This window comes from Ranitomeya variabilis, chromosome 4, assembly GCF_051348905.1.
Source record: "Ranitomeya variabilis isolate aRanVar5 chromosome 4, aRanVar5.hap1, whole genome shotgun sequence".
In the NCBI taxonomy this organism is placed as follows: Eukaryota; Metazoa; Chordata; class Amphibia; order Anura; family Dendrobatidae; genus Ranitomeya; species Ranitomeya variabilis.
This window is the reverse complement of record NC_135235.1, coordinates 80,190,887-80,212,464: the sequence shown is the minus strand read 5'-3', so window position 1 is coordinate 80,212,464 and position 21,578 is coordinate 80,190,887. Positions and strand designations below refer to the sequence as shown.

General features: G+C 39.5%; 1 protein-coding gene across 50 annotated transcripts in view; it reads right to left on the bottom strand.

Moving 5' to 3' along the window:
* The window catches only part of ANK3 (ankyrin 3), a 756,238-nt gene that overhangs the window by 51,291 nt on the left and 683,369 nt on the right, over window positions 1–21,578 (bottom strand). For 40 of the 50 annotated variants that reach the window (XM_077258828.1, XM_077258825.1, XM_077258804.1 and 37 more), the window contains 9 exons: window positions 17,654–17,808; window positions 15,949–16,160; window positions 14,181–14,388; window positions 12,238–12,334; window positions 10,325–10,553; window positions 9,295–9,420; window positions 7,167–7,289; window positions 4,321–4,347; window positions 242–323 (listed from right to left, as the gene is read on the bottom strand). In XM_077258828.1, coding sequence (XP_077114943.1) covers window positions 242–323; window positions 4,321–4,347; window positions 7,167–7,289; window positions 9,295–9,420; window positions 10,325–10,553; window positions 12,238–12,334; window positions 14,181–14,388; window positions 15,949–16,160; window positions 17,654–17,808 — 1,259 coding nt within the window. The remainder of the gene's footprint in view (window positions 1–241; window positions 324–4,320; window positions 4,348–7,166; window positions 7,290–9,294; window positions 9,421–10,324; window positions 10,554–12,237; window positions 12,335–14,180; window positions 14,389–15,948; window positions 16,161–17,653; window positions 17,809–21,578) is intronic. The other 10 variants (XM_077258846.1, XM_077258801.1, XM_077258819.1 and 7 more) reach the window with 3 other exon arrangements.

The window sequence follows — 21,578 nt, the reverse complement described above, 5'->3', positions numbered from 1 at the left end:
TCAGCTTACATGACACTAACTTCAAAGCAAGTTACTTTGACCCATAGTATACTTTATCTAAAAGCAGACCTGGACTAGGCCCTCATTAAACCGTCAGGGTAATGATACTTGGGTTGCACTTTTCAACTCACATAAAGAACTTGCATTCTGAGATGCAACTAACATAAAAAAAGCTCATATGTCAGTAAAGAAGACTCTTCTTTTAAAGTGATTAGTACTGTTAGATTGTTAATAAACTCACTCATTCCAGGCTCAGTCAGATAGCTGTATCGCTTACGCAAGGCTAAAGATACAAAGTTCTGACGACGATCCACTTTCTCATTCTGTGAAAAATAAATAGAAAAAATTATATAAATATGTAATAAATTAAGCAATAAGTAACCAAATGTATAAGTCATATGTAGAGATGAGCGAACATGGACTTCTCCTCGAAGTCCGTTTTAGTGTTCGGAGTTCCAGGAGAACTGTGTTGCAGAGAGAGATATGGCAATAGAGATAAAGCCCCCTAGCCCTTACTACAACCATTTTACAGCACCAAAGTTCGGGTCCCCATCTATGGAGTTCAGGTTCAGGTTCAAATTCGAGTAAAGTTCTGGTACCCGAACCGAACTTTGAACAAAAGTTTGGTCGAACACGACAATCACGAACATCCACGCGTCCGCTCATCCCTAGTCATATGTAAACATCATAACAACATAGAAAAATGGTGTTTCCTATCAGATTATTCCATAACATTTTAGTCAAAAATAAGCTTTATATTAAATTTTCAAAACAAAAATATATGCATGTAATCAAAAATCTTTACTCTAGGTATACTTAGTTTTGTTACACTGTAATAGCACAAACAATCAACAAGGTAACATAGCATGTAACAATAGACAAAAACTACTGAATTTCGCATTACTTAGGTTAAGTTTGCTGCACTAGACTCAACTCGTGTATTATTAGCTGCATTTGTTATAGTTTTATTTATATTTCTTTTGTACATTTCAGTCCACAAAAAGAAAGGTAAGGAAACACAAACTAAATCCTGAGTTTAAGATTAAAAGTTGTGAATGCCATGGTTAAAGCTACCCATGCTCATTACAAATATGTTAGTGGGATCCATCAATTTGGGAGTGATCCAGTCTAAATCTATTGTATACTGAGATTTCTCTAATGGCCTGATTTACTGATACTGTCAGAGGTTATTTTTAGACAGTTAAAACGTATAGGGGTAAAATATTCTCCTTTAAAAACCCCTTAAATTACTCTGCTGAAAACCCAGCGCACAAGAGATTAGTATTTTTAATTCCTTTGAGTTGGACTTAAGGAGCCAAAACTGTGAAGCTCATGGAAGGTTTACACTGATTTCTACGGGAGTGAGACTTTGCATGCTGGTATCATAATGGCAGCAGTTGTATCATTGGCACACGGTATCAGTCTTGATACTTTCCTATGGCTGAGATCATTATACAACTGTGACTACCATATAGCATTATATATTTGAAGCTGCTGTGTATCCCAGGCCATATATTAGTCAACCAGAATTTAGACCGGTAGCCAAAGTGTGATACTGATAAAAAATGTTGCTTTTATTTACAGACTAATTGGAAATTCTCTATTCAGTTGTGACAACTATTTTTGCGAAAGTGACAACAGGAAGCATAGCCATATTTGTTGTGAGGAAAACAGAATATTTCTAAAGTGACATCCATGAGTGAAAAGTCACGGCTGCACAATTTGTTGTCACTTTTCCAAAAGCGTCTGGCAAAGCTTCACAGAAAAATGTCAATATTGGTAAAAAACAAAAAAAACAAACATTTAAAATGGGTTGTCACTTGTCACTACTCAGACAACCCCTTCTCAATGGCTATATTTCCTCAATCCGGTGTGGGTGCATTCCAGCTATGTCGGCGCCGGGTCTCCCGTGACGCTGTTATGTCACGAGAGTCCTGCAGTCAATCAGCGACCGCTTCACTTCTCACTTCCTTCTGAAGTAACTGAAAACCGGAGGAAGTCAGAAAACAGCAGCAGCTCTCAGTTCTTTCGGATGTCCATTTTGTTGAAGGAAGTGAGAGTGAAGCAGACGCTTATTGGCTGCAGGACTGTCTTGACATAACAATGTCATTCGGGAGACTTGGCGCCGACATAGCTGGAAAAGCACCGCACCGGAGGTGAGTATAGCTGTTACTATTTTACACGGGGAAGTATAGTGATTGAGAAGGTGCTGTCCGAGTAGTGGGCAAACATTACAAAAAGGATATTTGCATCTCATACATCCAAGAGACATGTCATAAATGAATAGAGACCCCAAAAATAAGACTTGAGGGGCAACTGTCAGTGAAGAGGTGTCTGAATTCTCATTGATTTCTACAGGAATTCCTACAAGCAGGAGGGACTCGCATCTACTATACATTTCTGGAATATCCTGTGAGTATGCCATAACTGTACCAAGAGGTACAGTGGGGCAAAAAAGTATTTAGTCATTCAGCAATAGTGCAAGTTCCACCACTTAAAAAGATGAGAGGCGTCTGTAATTTACATCATAGGTAGACCTCAACTATGGGAGACAAACTGAGAAAAAAAAATCCAGAAAATCACATTGTCTGTTTTTTTAACATTTTATTTGCATATTATGGTGGAAAATAAGTATTTGGTCAGAAACAAAATTTAATCTCAATACTTAGTAATATATCCTTTGTTGGCAATGACAGAGGTCAAACGTTTTCTGTAAGTCTTCACAAGGTTGCCACACACTGTTGTTGGTATGTTGGCCCATTCCTCCATGCAGATCTCCTCTAGAGCAGTGATGTTTTTGGCTTTTCGCTTGGCAACACGGACTTTCAACTCCCTCCAAAGGTTTTCTATAGGGTTGAGATCTGGAGACTGGCTAGGCCACTCCAGGACCTTGAAATGCTTCTTACGAAGCCACTCCTTCGTTGCCCTGGCGGTGTGCTTTGGATCATTGTCATGTTGAAAGACCCAGCCACGTTTCATCTTCAATGCCCTTGCTGATGGAAGGAGGTTTGCACTCAAAATCTCACGTTACATGGCCCCATTCATTCTTTCATGTACCCGGATCAGTCGTCCTGGCCCCTTTGCAGAGAAACAGCCCCAAAGCATGATGTTTCCACCACCATGCTTTACAGTAGGTATGCTGTTTGATGGATGCAACTCAGTATTCTTTTTCCTCCAAACACGACAAGTTGTGTTTCTACCAAACAGTTCCAGTTTGGTTTCATCAGACCATAGGACATTCTCCCAAAACTCCTCTGGATCATCCAAATGCTCTCTAGCAAACTTCAGACAGGCCCGGACATGTACTGGCTTAAGCAGTGGGACACGTCTGGCACTGCAGGATCTGAGTCCATGGTGGCGTAGTGTGTTACTTATGGTAGGCCTTGTTACATTGGTCCCAGCTCTCTGCAGTTCATTCACTAGGTCCCCCCGCGTGGTTCTGGGATTTTTGCTCACCGTTCTTGTGATCATTCTGACCCCACAGGGTGGGATTTTGCGTGGAGCCCCAGATCGAGGGAGATTATCAGTGGTCTTGAATGTCTTCCATTTTCTAATTATTGCTCCCACTGTTGATTTCTTCACTCCAAGCTGGTTGGCTATTGCTGATTCAGTCTTCCCAACCTGGTGCAGGGCTACAATTTTGTTTCTGGTGTCCTTTGACAGCTCTTTGGTCTTCACCATAGTGGAGTTTGGAGTCAGACTGTTTGAGGGTGTGCACAGGTGTCTTTTTATACTGATAACAAGTTTAAACAGGTGCCATTACTACAGCTAATGAGTGGAGGAAAGAGGAGACTCTTAAAGAAGAAGTTACAGGTCTGTGAGAGCCAGAAATCTTGATTGTTTGTTTCTGACCAAATACTTATTTTCCACCATAATATGCAAATAAAATGATAAAAAAACAGACCATGTGATTTTCTGGATTTTTTTTTCTCAGTTTGTCTCCCATAGTTGAGGTCTAACTATGATGTAAATTACAGACGCCTCTCATCTTTTTAAGTGGTGGAACTTGCACTATTGCTGACTGACCAAATACTTTTTTGCCCCACTGTATATATACGCATTTACATAGTGGTTTAACAAAAGTCTGCACAGTTTTTCGTTAGTGTGAGGGCAGCCATGGGAAGGTGGATACATATAATACACATGGTGCCGTTATTGATATGCCTTCTGCATACTTCCCTACGGATATAACACACATGTAATGTAGACTCGGTCAGGGACGTTAGTGACATGCCTCCTAAACGCCTACATTTTCAGAACTGACGTGGGATCCTTAACTACAGATGATTGTTATTGAGAAAGGTGCACGAGTTATATTACCTCATCATCTTGGTCTGACTCTGTTTCCTTTTGGGTCCAAGATGGATTGCAGAGATAAGGTAAATTATAGTGGGCAGCAGGGAAAAGAATATTAGGATGTGATAAGGGAGAGGAAAGCAGCAGCGCAAGCACAAAAACAGCAAACAGAAGTAGACAAGTAAATTAAAAGGTAAAGAAACGTACAGGTTATCAGAAGTATACAAACTCACACCGTGAACCAAGCAATCCACTAGAACACACAATTACAATTATGACAGTACAGTGGGAACAACAGATATTTGTCACAAAATCCTGAAGACTAAGCAGGACGTGAGGAAACCCAGCCAAAGTGACAGCGGACAAATAATAGCAATTTAGATTTACTACTTTTTAGTAAAAAATTAACAACACTCAACCGCTTTAACCTGGACATTTCACCTATACATGCGGTTGTCATTCGTTGCTAATCATGACAGCGGGGAACGGGTTTGCTTGGAGATACATCATTTTAGCGATGAGAGAACACGCTCGGATAAGGTGTTATCTGAGCATGATCGGGTGATAACCCTTCGGTGTGCTCGACAAATATGCTCAAGTCCCCGTGACTGCATGTCTCGTGGCTATTTGACAGCAGTATAAAAACCTTTTTGCTTACAATCTGGATGCTGTAAAATAAAATAATAATTTCCAACGCTAGAGGGGTTTAGCAGTTTTAGTAAACCCCTGTTCCTCTGCTGCAGCTCGTTTGGAAAAAAAAAAAAAGAACAGAGTCTTACTCACCTTCCCCGGGTCCTGCACCGAGTCTCACTGATTGACTACAGACTGTAACATCAATGCTGCAGACAATAAAAGATACTGGAAGCAGTGGCATAGACTCTGCACTGGACCTGGTGTGGGGGAGTAAAGCTCAGTTTGTTTGTTTCTCTTTCTATTTTCAAAAAACTTCAGTTAAGGGTCAGGTGTTTTCCAAAACTAGAAAACCCCTTTAAGGATCTATTAGCATAACAAAAAAAAATAAATAAAAAGGAAATAGATAAGTATTGGATATGAAAACTATTTTACTCTGTATGCACATTCTAGTTTTTAATTTTAAGACTGGAAACAATGTAGGAAGGTATTGTTGGGGGGGGGGGGGGGTAGAAAGCCTGGTGAATTTTAACCTACTGAACAATTCACTACAATGAATTCTTCTTTGCATTTATGGTCCTCTCTCATCTTCACGATCTTTAGTTCCAGACTTGACGTCTGAAGCACTTCTTTAATCTTTGTTACTTATGCTCCTGGGTTGATGGATGTAATCACAGAAGCATATAATGATGCTGTTATGGGGATCCAGATCAGGTTAAATGCATTTATTTTTTTTAAATGGGTGATGAAAACTTGTACAACGATCCTTGGAAATCAAATGAAAGATTATGGAAAGGAGTTGGGAGTGACAAACAAAAACCAGATCTTCCAGTCTGAGGTGGTTAAGCATTCAATAGTCAGGAGCTTGCAATTAACTTTTACTAAGTCGTCCCTTCTTCTGTATGTATGTAATATAAGCTTTTCTGTCTTTTAGTATTTTGGGGAACATCTGCATAATTTGGTGTACCCTAACTGGTTTGACGGGACATCGATGCAGATGAAGATTTCGGATGGTCCAGCCATCTGTCAGAATGCCCGCCGAAGTCAATAACGAGTTTTTCTCCATTTCATGGTAAATTGAATCTCAGTAATTTAAACAGTTGTTTTTGTCTTTGTCTGGATCTACTCGACAGTCTTTCAACCCAATAAACTATGGAACTATGAGGTCAACATCCCCATGAGAATTGTAAACCAGAATATAGAGGTTGGAGCTTTGTCATAATAAGGAAAAGGAAGAGCTGCTGACATAAGACCTTGAGCTTCCAAAGCTGATATCTCAATACTAAGCTAAGGGAGGGAACAAGTATTTTCACAAGTTTAATCCAGAGTAAAGGACCTACCATGTAGAACTTGCTGGAGTTCACATTTATGGGGTTAAAAAGAAATTTGCATGAAAGATGAACCATCAATGATGAGTATTCTTTATACTTAATTTTCCCTTTGTCTAATAAAATAACTATATATTAAAAAAAAAAGATTTGAAAACAAGTCATGTTATCATTGGTAATCCAGGGATATTGCAGAGGATTCCTCCTTCGGGATTCTTTATCCACTGGCATTTGGAAAAGTCACAGTAGCCAAGGTTAAGTTGTTTTTTTAATAAAAATGGAGTAGGTAAAATCCACTGTAATTTTTTCCATAATTGGTCTAATGACAATCAGCTCATGGTCATTATTTCCTTTAGAATTTTCTAAAAGAAGAACTAAACTGAAGATTAGCATTTCCTTGTTGGCGAGTCCTCGATAATAAGGACAAGAAGAGAATCTGGAACCAAAATGATAAAAGTACTGCAAGTATTGTGTGCAATTCTTGTGGAGGTAATAAAAAAAAAAATCTCTACGCTACCAAACAAGTCAAGAGCCACTCAGAGAATCAAGAAAAACTATTATTCCAATTCCGGTTGGATAGTAGGTACTATCAATGTAATAAGTGGAAGGGATCTGGATTCAAAGCCGTATAAATTTGAAGACCACAACGATTTAAGCCGCAAGGATACACTCAGTGGTTGTATTAAGTACTCTAGAATATCAAGGTAAAAAGTGCCGTAATATTTAAAAGGTGAACAACATGAAAGATATGTAGACCTAAGCTGAACCGCCGTTGACTTTGGAATATAGAAGTTGTTTTTTACAGGATCCCCAATTTGAGCAGAATTCTTCTGACCAATAGGGAATTATATTAAGCTGTATTCATGAACATAGCCATACAGAACAGCTAACTCCCTGTAGTCGTCTCATTACCTTTTTCTGGGTTGGCAGAGTGATGTTGAGGTTGCAAACTGCAGTCTGGGGTAGGCCTTTTGTTGTCTTTGGCTCTTTCAAAAATGACAGTCGCCCACAAGGCTCCTGACTGGGGTCTCTCACCTGAAATGTATTTTACAAATCACAATACAAAGCACGTTAAATAAACAATAATAGTATAGTATACAATCTGCTGTAACTTTTAGGTAATATTATGAAAATCACAGACTGATGGATCATATTTATTAAAGCATAGGTTTGAGTACAATTAGCTATATCCACAAGACTTCAGTAGGAATTCGCACAAAGAACTGGCGTACGTGCTATTGAAGTGTTGTGGACAGCTTTTTCTCCTCCTTTAACAAGGCGGCATGGACTGCATATACAAGTCTAAAAGGAGGTATGGTATGAAATGAGAAAGTAAGCCAACCAACTGGGGAAAAATTCCAAAGAAAGAGGAAAATGCTGGCACAACCATTCAGTAAAATAAAAAAACCTTCATTCAAAATTCCATAAAAATAGGTGGAACCACATAATAACTTAAAAACCTGACATGTTGCTGACAAGACAAACACCCTTAGTCAGCCTAGAAACATTTCAGGTTTTTAAGTTGCTATGTGCTTCAGCCTGTTTTTATGGAATTTTTAATAAAGGCTTTTTGATTTTATTGTATGGTTGTGACGGCATGTTCCTAGGACAGGTTTGCTATGCTTCACAGGCTGGATTTTGCAATTTTGCACACTTCCTTCAATATGTCATCCGATCACAGGCGTGGTAAGCCCCCTTTTTGTTTCTTTCAACCAACAGGTGTTCTAAATGCAGATACAATATCTAAATATTCATGAAATGTATTATACTAATGAACAAATCTGCTAAAAATTGAATTAGGCAAATCACATGAATTATCCAGGAAGTTCACACTGAAGTTATTTGATATGGATCAAATTCTCTGCAGACCTCAAAGCATAATAAACATGGGGTGAAAAAAGAAGCCTCACCACACCTCTCACCTGTGTCACTCCTACAGCTCGCAGTGTGGTCCTCTGCGAGTCTGGTCCTCTGTGCATCCTCTTCTGCCATCTGCACTTAGTACCAGGGATTCTGGCAACGAGTAGGTCTCAGACGTCACAATGCACGTTGCCCAAGACCTAGTCATTGCCTCAGGTGATGTGCCATATGACGTGACATCATGACGTAATGACTGATATCTGAGGTCTACATGGCGCCAGAAGCCCCAGCTCTGGGTGAAGATTTCGGAAGAGCTGAAGAGTAGGCATGGAGATGTGGATGGCAGAGCTGCGGTAGGATAGATGAGCGGCGAGGTGAGAATTTTTAGAGCCCTGTACAATTCAGGAAAATGGTCGCCAGATGGTCGCCATGTTATTGAATTTGCACAAGGCAAATCACAAAAAAAATTCAGATTCAAGAGAACAGATTGGTCCATCGCTAACTGTCCACCATAAGCTCTGATATAACTTTGGTAAATATTCTGACTTTCAGGTTAATGTTAGTATTGAATCTGAGTTACAGTCTGTATTTATTGATTACTCATTTTAAATTATGTAGAAAGCGAAGCTTAAATATCCCAATTTCCTAAGAGCAACCAGCAAGAATCTAATGTGAGTAAAAATCTATTTGTGCTATTGAGTCTACTAAAGGTTGTGGTGGGAAACAGTGAAATGTTCTTGGGGATTTCAGGACCTCCTCTGGTGCTTATTTTCTGAAGTAAAAGCCTTTTCCAGGATGAGAAGAACTCTGAAGTTGGACCTACCCTGTGCATGGTACCTGGATGACCAAGAGCTTCAAGCTACATTATATCTTTACACTTATCCTACCTGACCGCATAGAAAGTGTAACACCCATCAAGTTTTACAACTAACGGCTATTGTGTCATCTGACATTAGAGGCCACGTGGTGTTTATATAGAAATGAGAAGTGCTACATAGGAATCAGTCATCTCCCCCAGCACTAGGAATATGTTTCAGGACGTTTCTGGCCATTAGAAAGTTCCTCCTCTTATACTGACCTTTGTTACTCAAAATAAATCATAATTTACATTTGAGCACTTGGGGTCAGATTGTACATACATCCAAGAAATCCATAATAAATTATCATATTTATCACTTACCTTCACAGAAAAAGGCAGTCTGTTTTCTTTGAAAGCATAGAAATTAAATACAAGCTGCTGCCCTCCTTTTGTTAGTGGCGCCAGATTTCCATAGCAGTCCAAATGGATGGGTTTCCCTTCTAGTACCTGTTTAAAATAAAAAAAATTATTAACATGACGATCAACTGAATGAAAAGATCAGTGGCTTTATTTATTTAATTATTTTATTTTGATAAAGTATCTTTACTGAAGTTTTCCAACAATTTTTACACAAACATATTACCTGCATTGGGTAAACACAGAAAATTAAGAACAACTGGGAAGGGGGGAATGGAACATGGAAAGGGAAAGATCAAATTAAATTAAAAACAAAAGTTCTGAATCTACAAAAAAAAAAGGACAAAACATATAGTCATCACCACTGTAATACCTAGATAGAAAACATCTCCTTTTGGAGCTTCTAGCTGTGCAATCATTATTATTGCTCATGGGATAAACATGGATCATATCTCTCGTAATCCTCTTTATTAAATCAAGCCCAATCTATATCTTACTAATTCCCTCGACGGGAGCCCTGGTTCGTCCATCCCGGCAGCCCAAAGCTGTCCAAATTTATTAATATTGCCTCTTTTTTGTACACACCTTTTCCCAAACTTATAAACCAGTTAGTGGTCTTATTTATGGACAACACATCTTTCAGAGTCTGTAAATTCTCCAGACAGTAATGGTTTAGTACAAACTTATATTCCCCTGGAAGTGTAAATTCTGGAGAATTTGTTCCAACAACTTTACATCATGCAATTATTTTGTTATTCTCCTAGAAATGCCTTGTAAATGTTGCATGCCAGTACATGATAGTGCTAGCTTCTCTAGGGTCACATCTTCTAGAGAAGGAGAGGGATGATCAAAAGAGAAGTGATCCCCTTTGCATTAGCTTCAAAGAAGGAAACGTTTCAGCCAATAATAACAGTGAAAATGAGGGTTGACTTCGGCATATACTCTATATAAGCTATTGTCAACTCAATATTCTCCTACGGACAGAGAAACTTACTTCTATGTCTTTACTCCTGGCAACCTCTTCAAAGTTCTCCTGCTGTTCCAGTGTTTTGTCCACTTTGTCATCTGTCATGCAGAAGCAACGCAGTCGAGCTTCCACAGGGTCGTTCATTTTGGCAAAGACAACAAACTTGGCCATGTATGGTACACATATCAATTCCCTGTAGAGCTGCGTCGCTAAACTCACAGTTTCAGGAATCTGATGACAGTCGCCAAGCCAAAATCTGCACAAACACACAAAAATAAGTGATATAACTTCCATATGTAGAGAAGTTTAGCAGGTTAAAAGGGTTGTGCAATGTTTGTTCCTCAGGAGTGCACCATTCCTTGACCTCCCAACTTCCGTCTTGCAGAGGGGCGGATCGCTCATGAAGATTTGGCCCAGTGATATGGCTGAGCTGATGGTCTCAACTCTACACTCTCCGATTTTACTTTGCCTCTACACGATTGCAAAAGTGTGTGGGCACTGATGCTGGTCGAATCAGCAACTGCGCCAGCGTCATAACAGCTTGCAAGACGTGGAGCAAACGGCTTGGAAGGGTGCACTTTTTGGCTTGGAAATCAGCCACCTCCCAGGTGGCCACTATCCTTGGCAATGAGCTGTAAGAATTAAAAATCCCTCCACTCTGGAGAATGAAAAGGATTTTTAGTGAGTAGTAAATTGGAAAGTTGCTTGTTTTTAGCACTTTGCAATTGCTAAAAACAACCGCAAAGGAAATTTTTCATGACGTTCTATGCCACCTTGCATGGCAAGACTTCCAGGGCACAAAACGTCATGGAAAATGCCAGCGCATGCGCAATAGTGACTTTATGCTTTGACCACAGTTGGGCAAAACATACTGCGCAGGCGCTAGAGGCCAATTCAATGCGCACGCGCAGAAACTGTACGGGATCTGTGCTATTCACAGATCTCGTTACGTCAAGCACGCCGAGGAGCAGGGGGAGAGAGACGGCGAATAGGCCCCGTCCATCGGACCGGACCGGGGTAATTTACATTCGAAAACGGAGAGATTACAAAGGTATTTTATAAGCAAAGGTTGGGAATCGAATTGAACCATATTTTTATCTCAAATCGAAAAAAAAAGGGGTGACAGGTTCCCTTTAAACAGATGAATTATGGTGATCAATATTTTTTGTCAGGGATAATTTTTAGGCATGTTGGTGTCCATAGTATGTCGCTCAAACAGGTCATGTTTGCTATCCCTTTTCTTGGCTTCCAGAGCTTATCACCTGTTTCAATTTTTTAAAGTGGGTATGATAGGATAAATATTTTATTTTAAAATATATTACATCTTGAAGACAACACTTTGTAACTTATGTATTGCTATTGTAACTAATTTTGCCAATGCATACCCATTGTGAGGCAGTGACTGGTGCTATATGCGAGGGTCGTTATGAGTCCCCCATGATGTGCAAAGAAGCATATGGCGTAGCTGTGGTTGCAATGCAAAATAAAGTGAGTATCGGTCTTGGACATGCTATATGTCCAGGGCAGATTTAAGAAAACCTATTGGGCTTTTATTTTTGAAACGGACTACAGGATGGTAGTGGGGCAGTCGGTTTCCTCCCCCACCCCCCAGCCTGGGTTTTCCATGTGGCCCATGGACACAGATTCAAGTTAAAAAGCCTGCAGTAAAGGGTTTGGGTGTGTCAGTTTTGGTCTTGTAAGCAGGCATGTGGAAGGCTCTGCAGAGCTCTCCCTGTGTGAGGCAACACAGGGTCATGGCACTCGCAGCGTACACGGCGGGGCAGTTGCCCATGGCAACCGGTCACAGACTGTCTTTGTTTTCCCGGCTGTGATCCGGAGGATCCATTGTACTTTCTGTTTGTGAGTACGCTGTACATTAAAAGAGACTTTACTTTTCACTTTTCCTGGGTCACTGCATTTTTTGGTGACTTAAAATTTACCTGGCAGACACATTGGTTGTAAAAGATACACAGTCATTGACAAATGTCAGAGGAGTTGTTCCTGTAATGTCCTCCCATTGAGCTGGAGACGTCCCACCTACGACAAAACATCAAACCGTTGTGAATAGTAACTAATAAAAACGTATTACCTTTTAAGACTTCAAAAAGTTGCAACCTAAACAAACTGCTAATCATTGGGTCTGATTGATATTTGACCGGGACCTATAACGAACTGCAAATGAATGAAAATAGCACTGAGCAATTTGCTGGCTATAAAGTATTCAAGCACATGCCAAGGTTCAGAAGGACTTCTGTCCAAATATCATGAGGTTTTGAGTCTGAACATTTTAAGTTTTTACACTTTGATGTAGCAATTTCGGCAGAATGGTGAAAGCATGTAATTATGGGCACAGCAGCTGTCAAAGCTCAATTTCTTTGCAATGTTTAAGTGCTTCTCAAGTGGATACAAATTACTGTACAAAATTATTTGCTTGATTTAAAAACAAAAAAAACTTAAAGAAGCAATGCCCTCATCGATCGCCCAGTTCTGATGTTTAACCAGGCCCCAATACTTCTCGATCCCATCTCAACACACAGAAAATAGCAGGAGATGCCTAATTTGCCAATTACTGGCCAAAGTGTGTCACTGCTATGGCTAATGATCGGCTGATGGGGCATTTCCTGTATGTTGAGATGGTCTCGAGATGTAGTGACCAGTGTGGAGCAGGGAAGTGTCACAACCGGAGCTACAGGGATTGGAAGAAAGCACTTGGAGGAGAAAGCACTTGGCTTTTTTTTATTTCTTGAACCAGTCTGAGACCTTTATAAAAAAAATTTGACCAACCCCTCAAAATGTGGAATCATCATTTGATATGAGGATACTGTATTTGGAATGTTATATATTCCAAAATGTCAATATTTTTATACTTTTATATATATTTATTCCATTAGGGTATGTGCACACGTTCAGGTTTTTCCACGTTTTTTTCGCGCTTTTTTTTTTGCAATAAAAACGCTATCAAAACTCATTAAAAGCGCATACATTATGCATCCTATCATTTAGAATGCATTCTGCATGTTTTGTGCACATGGTGCGTTTTTTTCTGCGAAAAAAACGCATCGCGGTAAAAAAAGCAGCATGTTCATTAATTTTGCGTTTTTTTCGCGTTTTTCCCGCTATTCTATGCATTGGGAAAAAACGCATCAAAAACGCAGTAAAAACGCGGTAAAATCACGGTAAAAAATGCATGCGGATTTCTGGCAGAAATGTCCATTTTTTGTCAGGAAATCCTGACGTGTGCACATAGCCTTATAGATGAAAATGATCTGACAATAGGAAATAATTAACGTGCCTGACCAATAGTATGACCGACTGTTTGTAAAAGCTCGCTCATACTGGCGTATAACACAGCCGAGTGCTATCCGAGGTTTTATCGGATAGCACTCGGCCCAATGTTATACTATGGGGTCATGCAGATCTAGTAATTATTTTTCATGCTGATTTGGCATGAGAAAAAAACTGCAGCATGCTGCGGGTGGCTCTGCAAATCAGATCACATGCACCCATTCACATCTATGCGTGTAAAACATCGGACTGCACTTGGATGACATCTGAGTGCAGTCCGATTTAAGCGGATACAGACAATGGAGAAATTACGTTCAGTGCACCGACACTCGGATCTAACTCTGATCAGAGTTTGAGCTGAGTGTCATTAGCATAAGCCATTAATTCTTGCATAAGAAAATGATCGCTTGTGTAATCTCCTACTATTAACATTCTGAAAAGAAATGGTAGATCAGAAACCATGATTGGAAAAAACCAACATGTTTCCTTTTAGGCTAATATTGGTTCCATTTAAAACTATGATCAGCCAAGTGGTCAAACCTACCATCGTTTTGCCCTGTGCATGGCTAACGTGCGGGTTTTAGTCATTGATACGCACCTGTAATACTGCACAGCAGCCTGAGACTCGGGGTAGTGTCTCCTTTATAGCCGTTGGTTACACCTTCACCGGATGGCGGGGGCACCGGGATTGTCATAGTTATTGGCTTGTGGAATTTCCTCCTCCTGGGTTCCACAGTGACAATAGGACTAAACGTGGCTCGGTTTCCAATGACCTTTTTGACCAACTCATCGGGTACCGGCTGTGCCTGTAATTCATTAATGTTTTACATAATTAATAGCATCCATCCAGCAGGTCAACAGTAAAAAAAGCTATTGTTTCATTTTTCATTAACTAAAATATCATTTGTACTTAATTGATTTAGAAAGTATTGAGCTGCGGGGCCGAGCAGGTGCATGGGCGGTCAACCACAACAAATTAACCAGAACCTACAAAAACAACAGTTTTTTTTGCCTTGTATTCAATTTCCAGCATCAAATTACAATATAAGTAAAAACAAAATATTCCCTGTATGATTAACTCCTCAATCACTGTCTTAAGTTATGTTAACATTCTAACTACCGTAGAGGAATAATTGTAATATCGGCTCCATTATTGGTAATTTGCCCCTCAAATCAGGCAGCAGGTTTTTTTAATTTTATTTAAAGCAGGGATAAGGGGTATGCTGAATAGGAGGCAAATAAATGGCATTTACTGACTATCCAAAAGCTATTATTCTGACATTTAGGAACTGAGGGTGATACATTCTGATTATTGGACCCCAATATTGCATGTCCTGCTCCTGTTTCCCTGACTTCTTAAAGAAGCAAAAAATGTCATGTATTCTAAGCCTGAGTTGTTCTGTTCATTTTCAAGGAAGTCCATCACACCGCCAAAAGAAAGAAGACGGTCCTAGTATGGTTGCTATAGGGGCCAAGCCCCTACAACACTGTATAGGCCATTTAAAATGCATTTTGGGGGTGACGGACTCCCTTTAATGTTTCTTAACTCTGCTGTTCTGCTCCTTCGTTGCATGCATTGTTTTGTCTGGATCTGTGATGGAAGCCCTGAGCGGAGCCCCCAATGCACATGTGAGAATAGCCTTACTACTTTTTTCCTTCTTGCTTTCCATCTTTAGATCATAGTTTCCATCTGATTAGTTTGGTCATTTGATCCAAAGTTGACCTCCACCGGGATTTAATGGTGTCTCTGTGTTCTTAAGGGGTACCGTCTTGGCGTGAGTCATTTGCATCCGCCTACAAGCATCTTTGGGGTTGAATAGAGCTGCATGCTTGCATGCATTAAAGGGTTTTTTCTGAAATCAGGATTTAAAAAAACGGGGCCTCCGGAATAATAGGGCTTTGCGGAGTCCCATCTTCAGTGGAGCAGAAGTGCATATGCTCAGCTTCCATTCCATTCATTGTCTATGGGACTGACGGAAATAGTGGAGCGTTGTATTCTGGGTCTGCTGGGAAAAGCATAGACACTGACTGTGGCATAGATCTGCTATATGAAAAATGGGGCTCCACCGAGGCTTGTTCTTGGGGTTCTGAAATCCTGTTCTCAGGAATGCTGGGTGTCTAAGAAGCTGGACCCCCAGCGATAAACAAAATATCCCCGATCATACAGATAGGGGATAACTTGTGATATTGGGAATAACCCTGTAAAGGAAACCATCAGCGGCTGGCAAAGTGACCACTGGGTGACTCACCTGTGGCTCTTCCACCTCTGTCCAAGCTTGATTAACAGGTCTCTACCTACATGTATATATTATGTACCTTGTATAACACAATGAGTCTGAAGAATAAAATCCAGTTGTCTTATTTACCTGTAGGCCTACTCGAATTCTCTTAGTCAGCGCCCCCTCTGGGAAGGAGGCCTGAACTCGAGGGACTGTTGTACTCTTCAGGACTCCACCTTCAGGTCCAATCTGATTACTCTCTTGCTTTATCCGAGACACAACAGCAAAATATTGTGGGAAATCCTTTGTAACAATTCGACATATTCTCTTCTTTTCAAGTTCTTCTGCGCTGTCCAATTCTTAAGTAACAAAGAATAATATCTTAAGGTCAGCATTTTTTTTTTAAACTCGTCTTAGTCAATGTATTATGGGACACAATTGTCCTGGAGATTAAAAATATCAAGTTCTGCTAAATGCATTTGTAAAGTATGTGCCGTGTAGTGTGATTTATATTTACACCTCTTAGACCGCTGTGGATCATTATTTAGTATATGACGCCTGTTATATTGATCCTGCAATGCTCTTTTCTTTATTTAATACTATAAATTGATTTAAAAATCAAGGTTTTCAAAACAGTCATATAATGGCCATGCGGAAGGTCCATTATGTGCAAGCTGCACCTTGAAAAGGGGGGTGAGTCTGTAATGACGTTTTATACTTGGATTGTAATGGTTTTTACTTTTTATTGCTTTATTTTTACTTTATGATTGAAATTAAATTATAAGAACAATTTTTCATGAAGACTTCACTTTCCTGTATATAATCATGTCCCCTTTAGGTTGTATGGCAAAATGTGAAAATATCTATATGGAGCAGCATGATACATAGAAGAGAGGGGTTTACAGTGGACAATTATATTATCTAAACCCTACCACTGGTGGCTAGCCTCCATTTAGACACTACAGGTAATGCTTTGTGTACTGTCTTCATATTCTCTCATTCTTGTTTTCTAATATTACAATTCTGATGAAAACACTTGTTTTTTTTACTTTGAGAAAGGCGCCGTTTCGGCACTGAAATGAGTTGGGGAAATAAAAAACCTTGCTTATACTCTCCAGATCTCGACCTTTCTAAGCTTTCACACTGTTATAGTCTCCACTTTGCCAAACCGTTATCTGGACAATACTCCCTCCAGCGCCGGCGGGGCTGCAGCTACGGCACATCAGGCTTCTATACGTGTTATGCCCTTATGCAACGCTTACAGGTGAGCGCTACCATCTCCCTCACCCCCATCCTGTTCCTTCCCTATCTGCGCATTTATCCCATTCACATCTTCCCAATTCTTATGAAAAAGCCTATTTACATAATTTATGGTGTATACCCTAAGCTGGGCTTCCTTTTTCCACATCTCTTATGGCTGTGGCATATGAAAATTCCATACCCTTGATGTGAAGGAGATGAGAACAGTAACGTAATGAGAATTGGCCATAATACTTCATGTTAAAAACTGTATGCGTTTTTAAAATACGGTAGTTATTTTTGACCTGACGAGGCCGGTGTATTTATTTTTAAAATCCATGATATAATACCTTTTAATTTTTCAGCAAGAAAAGGAGATGACAGATCTCTAACCACAACATAATGGCCAAATGCTTAAATTACTGGAATGTATTTTACACAAATAGAAAAGGGCCCCTGTGCAAGAACAGTATATGGGCCCTTTGCAGACCAATAGCTCCTCATAATGCACAATTCTACGTATTTTGGTAGTGGAAATGGTCCCCCTTTACCTTTGGGGCCCCTGTGGGGCTGATAGATCCTCCTCTGGTACTTTACTGAAAATAAGATTTACCTTCATCCATGCCGTTCAGCAATTCAGTCAGCTCTTCCAGTTTGCAGTCATATTGGTGCTCCTTCCAAGACTCTCCGTTCTCACTTCTCAGTACAATCAATTCCCTTTCTTTGCTTCTCATAGATCCAAAGTGGGGGATTTCTACTATGACAGGTCTGCACAGAAACAAAAAAAAGTCACTTTAAAAACAAAACCACCAAAAACACAGACACCAAACAGCAAAATGATGTAAAAAAGGAACAAAATAATATAAAAACGAAAACCAAAAAGCTGCAGAATCCATCAGATGATAAGTGATTATAAGTGCTCTTCATAAGAGAATTATTATAAGGCTTAATCATGTGTTATTTATTTCTGAAGTTTCTGGTTACAGAAGACGGATTCTGCAGCTTTCTTGGTTGATTAATAGACAGTATCCATATTCTCCTACAGAGGTTGTACACATGTCATCCAAGCTGTGAGTTGCAAAAGAAGCACAGAGCAAATTTTTAGAAGAAGAATATATCATCGTATGGAAAGCATCTGTTAACCCGATCTTTTCATTTCCTATTTAGAGCTAAGGAATTAGGTTGTTTGGAGTAAATCTTCCATGCAATCCTGTAGACATACAAACATAGGAGACTGGACATACTTTAGTCAAAGAAATGAACACAGGGCAATGGCAAGGGCAATACAAACTTTGCAGGTTAATAGGTCAGATACTGTCTGCTTTTCGTCAGAGACTACATAATCATTGTGCATGGCGTAGAACGTGACTGTTCGGAGAGAAGGTATTTCACAGTCGTTTCATCATTTCAACTTTTTTTGAAAATTTTAGAATTTGTTCAGTAACTTTTATTATAAGTACACATAATACTACAAAGCAATGGCTTATAAACACAACTTTTCTAGAAAAATGTTACTTTCTGAGTAGAGACCCGCATCAAACAAATGTCAGTCCAAGGATATGAATAGGCTATTGAGTTCACTTTGCTAAATTCTACTGAACCATTTACTTTTATCTGTTCATGGGCGGACTGGGTGAAAGTCAATATGACAAGGTCAATTGGGTATTCTGCGCTGTTGGTGAAGATCCAACTGAAAATTTCACGAGCCAGATAAGATGTAAAACTGATTTTATTTTCAAGTAGTTTTAAAGTCATCTGAGTTCTTCATCAGGTAAAAACAAGGACAATCTGAAAAACCAGGACAATTTTTCCTGATGAAGAATTCAGAAGAGTTCAAAACACGTTAAAAATAACAGCAGTTCTCCACTATATCTGGTTTGTGAAATGTTCTTTTGGATCATCACCAACAGCGGAGAACACTCGCCTTTCCTTCCTCAATTCATGATTTATTGGTTGTTTCAATCCGTTGGGCTGCAGCAGTTGTTCTACATGCGGTTTATGTGTTGTGTCTCACACAACTGAACCAGGAGAATGTAACCTTTTTACCTATACCAGTGGTTGTCGGAAAAAACCCTATTGCACTTTTCTCTTCCCTAGTTACTCAGCCCTTACACAAGGTCACACAAAAACACTCCTTTATTTGTGGGGATCCTCTCTGATCCTTGGGACCCTAATTCACTCTGAACATTCATGATCCCTTGAAAGGACCGGAGATGCACAGTGTGTGGCTAGGAGTGTCACTATGAAGATGAGCTGTGGAGGGAAATCATTTTAAGGATAGGAATAGTGTTGCATATCCTACTGATATTTCACAACATTACTGGATTGGAGAATCTTTTTGAAGACAGCCTGTCATCACTTCTGATGTCTGTTTTAATATTTATTTGTTACTGCAAGAATTTAAGAAAAAAACAATCCGGGAGCATCTTTTCTTAGAACTCTACATTGTGCTTCTGATATTCCTCCTCGAAATGTATAATTAAAGTGAGATGTTGAAAATGGAATCTGATCTGCTGGCTGGATGTTATAGAATTGGAGGAGCTGATTTTTTTTTTTAATTTAGGAAAATCTATATTTTTTGTGGGAAAAGTTTAAGAAACTTGCATTTTATTTATTGTCATCCCTGGTATGACTATGAGTCCAGTGGGCCGGACTGCATGTACAACATGACACCCAATTCACTACTGGGTATCAGCATTCACCTTGTCAAAGAGGTATATCCCAACATACTCTCACACTGTCCAATCAGGGCTTCCAGACAAGTCAGACTGTTTAGGGACATACTTCTTTAAGAAAGAGAACTATTGTCAATTCATTCATTCATTTCTAGGAGGAATAACAGAGGAGCAGCACAACACAGAGACTTAATTAAAAATGCCCCAGGTTTGTAATTTGTAATTTCACACGGAATACAAGTAGTTGATAAAATGGCGAGGTCAGGGCAGCTGATAGATCCTCTTTAAGATCTGATTTCCAAATCAACAGTTATAAAATAATTTTATAAGGTAGAATGTAGTTTTTCTACTTTAAGTTCTGCAAAAAACTGCCCTTCTAGCCTTTTCGATAAATAAGTTTGCCTACGAAATTGAATTTTTTAACATCTTAACAGAGAATAACAGGTTGTTATTGTCTTTGGGGCAAATAGACTTTGATCTCATTTAAGGGATTGTTCTGTCTTCTCTTTTATGGGGAGCATTAGTCCCAATCAATACAGAATCCCTACATGATTCAAGATTCAAACCTTATAAAATGAGGGCATATTACCATTTACATTATTATAAGTGGTTTATATTTGAACACTATGTTACAGTTTAAATTACATAAAATACAATTTTCATTAAAAAAAAGTTAAGAATCTTGCTAAACTGCCATGTATTATACATTCCGAGCCGTGCTGACATTTCTGATATTTTCTTGTGGATCTCAAGATCTATCACTTACAGTTAAATTGAGCACATATAATATACTGTTATCTGTTGTATTATATATTCTGAAAAAGTAAACTTTCTGAGTACCAGATTCTGTACAGTGCCGAGTATATCATCAGGGCAAGCGCTGTACATATACACTACAAGTAAGAATGCTGAGACATATAAACTCAAGCGGTTGAATTATATTTCTACAAGTTAATTATAGCAAAATATTTGTAGAGCTGCTCAACATGGTACAAAGATAGAATGTGTTTTCCTGTATATACTGTAGGTTTATCAGTATATAAACTTAAAGGGTAAACATCAGAATTTTTGAATCCTTCTGCATAATTTTACAGAGATGTTCACTTAAAGAGTTTGCACAGTACGTACTTTTTTTTTACTATCTGCCTAAAAACTAACAGGTATCACGATTCCAGCATTCTATAACAGCGTAGCTGCTCTATAGGACAAGGTCATTGTAAGTGACAGCCCAATCGCCCAATCTCGCAGGGCCTGCCGGATCTTCCAGGTGACACCCGTTCTGGGTGATTACCTGGCTTTTTAGTTGTCTAGCTATTATCAGACCTTGCTAGTTGCAGCTTTTAGCTCAGTCGTGTGTTTGCTCTGTGCTCTGTATTCTGATCTTTGTTGCCGAACCTTGGAATTGCTTTTTTGACTTCCCATTTATATTACCTCTTTTGCCTTGGCGCACTCTCAACTTGGCTTCTTGAACCCGGACTTTGTCTTTGACTATCCATTTGTATTATCCCTTGTCTATGATGTAACCTCCTGGCATTTGACCTCAGACTCTATGACTTTCCTGCCTCATAGCTTGCCCGTGAGAAGTGACTCAGCATCACACAGGCAGCTAGTTGCTAACTATATTCCTGTTGTACCCGGTGCTGGCTCAGAGCTGTCACAGACAGCTCCTGCTAGCAATTCAGATGCAACGTGTCATTCCTTCCTCCTCTGGGCTGCTCTATCAACAGGGTGGCGTGGGTGCTGGTGTCATGCTGATTGACAGCTTCCCGCAGTTAAGCAGTAGTCAGCCGGTTGTTTATCAGCATGTTATTGGCAGTCAGGACCAGTCAGCAGAGCAGAGCGGCTGCTCTGTCGACGTGACAT